This window comes from Chaetura pelagica, unplaced genomic scaffold (genome assembly GCF_000747805.2).
Source record: "Chaetura pelagica isolate M959 unplaced genomic scaffold, ChaPel_1.0 scaffold408, whole genome shotgun sequence".
NCBI lineage: Eukaryota > Metazoa > Chordata > Aves > Apodiformes > Apodidae > Chaetura > Chaetura pelagica.
The window spans coordinates 1,378,810-1,380,250 of record NW_009954229.1 but is presented as its reverse complement, the minus strand read 5'-3'; the positions used below and the strand labels follow the sequence as shown (position 1 = coordinate 1,380,250).

Sequence of the window (1,441 nt, the reverse complement as noted above, 5' to 3'; positions counted from 1 at the left end):
GCACAGTGACTGCAGGGCCCTTGCTGGATGCAGTCGTGTCCCCCGCCGGTGCCCCCCCTCCAGCAGGCACCAGGCAACACAGAGTGTGTGAGCAACCCAACCACAGTGTCCCCAGCACTCACTCAGAGCTCTGCAGCACCCGGGGCATGGTCTCCACCAGCGGGTAGAGGCGCTCAGCCCCCTCCTCATCTCCCTGCAGCCAGTGAATGACGGTGCCAATGATGGATGCCCACCACTTGGACACAGGGTCGGTGCCTGTGGGGCAGGAGGGACAGGGGAGGGGGGTGTCCACCAGCCCTGTGGCCCCCACATTAAGTGTCCCCAGGAGGGGGACACGCTGGCCTCACCTGTGACGGCCGCCAAGCCAGAGCTGATGGAGGTGGTGGGGCTGGGCTCACTGCTGGAGTCAGAGCAGCCATTGAGCAGCTGCAGGTATTCCAGAGCGTCAGAGAAATGCCTGCTGGGAAAGGGGCCAAGGGATCATAAAGTCATTGTGGTTGGAAAAGAATTTTAAGATCACCAAGTCCAATGATTAACCCAGCACTGCCAAGGTCACTACTAAACCATGTCCCTCAGCACATCTACACAGCTTTTCAATTCCTCCAGGGATGGTGACTCCACCACTGCCCTGGGCAGCCTATTCTAGTGCCTGACAACCCTCTGGGGGAATAAGTTTTCCATAATATCCAATCTAAACCTCCCCTGGCACAACTTGAGGCCATTTCCTCTTGATCTTGGGAACAAGAACATTTGTTTCTTGGGAGAAGAGACTTACCCGGACTCACTCCAACCTCCTTTCAGGGAGTTATAGAGAGCAAGAAGGTCTTGACTCAGCCTTCTTTTCTCCAGACTAAACACCCCCAGTTCCCTCAAGCTACTCCACAAAAAACATGTGCTCCAGACCATGAAACTGTGTCCAGCTCTGTTGCCCTCCTCTGAACAAGATCCAGCACCTCAGTGTTCTTGCCATAAGGAGACCAAAACTGAACCCAGGGCTGAGCACCCAGGCTGGGTGGGAGGAGCAGAGTCCCCACCCCAACACTTACCCCTCTCCCTGGGCAGCTGAGCGGCCAGGCTCAGACATGGCAACACAGCACAGAGCCTTCTCCAGGAGGTGCTCACGGAAGAGCTGGGTCACCTGTGCCAAGGGGTCCACTGCAGCACAAAGAAGTGGTGAGCAGACCCGCCATCACCCCAAAATGGGGAGGCTGGGGGTGCCCGATGGGCAGGGGGTGGGGTGGTTACCTGGGTTGCCAGCAGAGCTGTAGATGGTCTCCCTCGGGACCCCCTTGACAGCCCAGTCCCCATCCACGAAGAATCGGTGACCCAAGGGGTGACAGAGCCACTGCATGGCGGGGGGCACGGCCCCACCATGGGACAGGGCCACGCGCCGGGCGCTGCAGAGGAAAGGGCGCTGCGGGGGACAGCAGGGGATCAGGGT

General features: G+C 58.9%; 1 protein-coding gene across 1 annotated transcript in view; it reads right to left on the bottom strand.

The window, feature by feature from the left end:
* The window catches only part of SREBF1 (sterol regulatory element binding transcription factor 1), a gene marked incomplete at its 5' end in the record, with an annotated part of 6,645 nt that overhangs the window by 944 nt on the left and 4,260 nt on the right, over window positions 1-1,441 (bottom strand). The window contains 4 exons of the mRNA XM_010003591.1: window positions 123-255; window positions 348-457; window positions 1,047-1,155; window positions 1,246-1,414. Of these exons, the coding sequence (XP_010001893.1) occupies window positions 123-255; window positions 348-457; window positions 1,047-1,155; window positions 1,246-1,414 (521 nt within the window). The remainder of the gene's footprint in view (window positions 1-122; window positions 256-347; window positions 458-1,046; window positions 1,156-1,245; window positions 1,415-1,441) is intronic.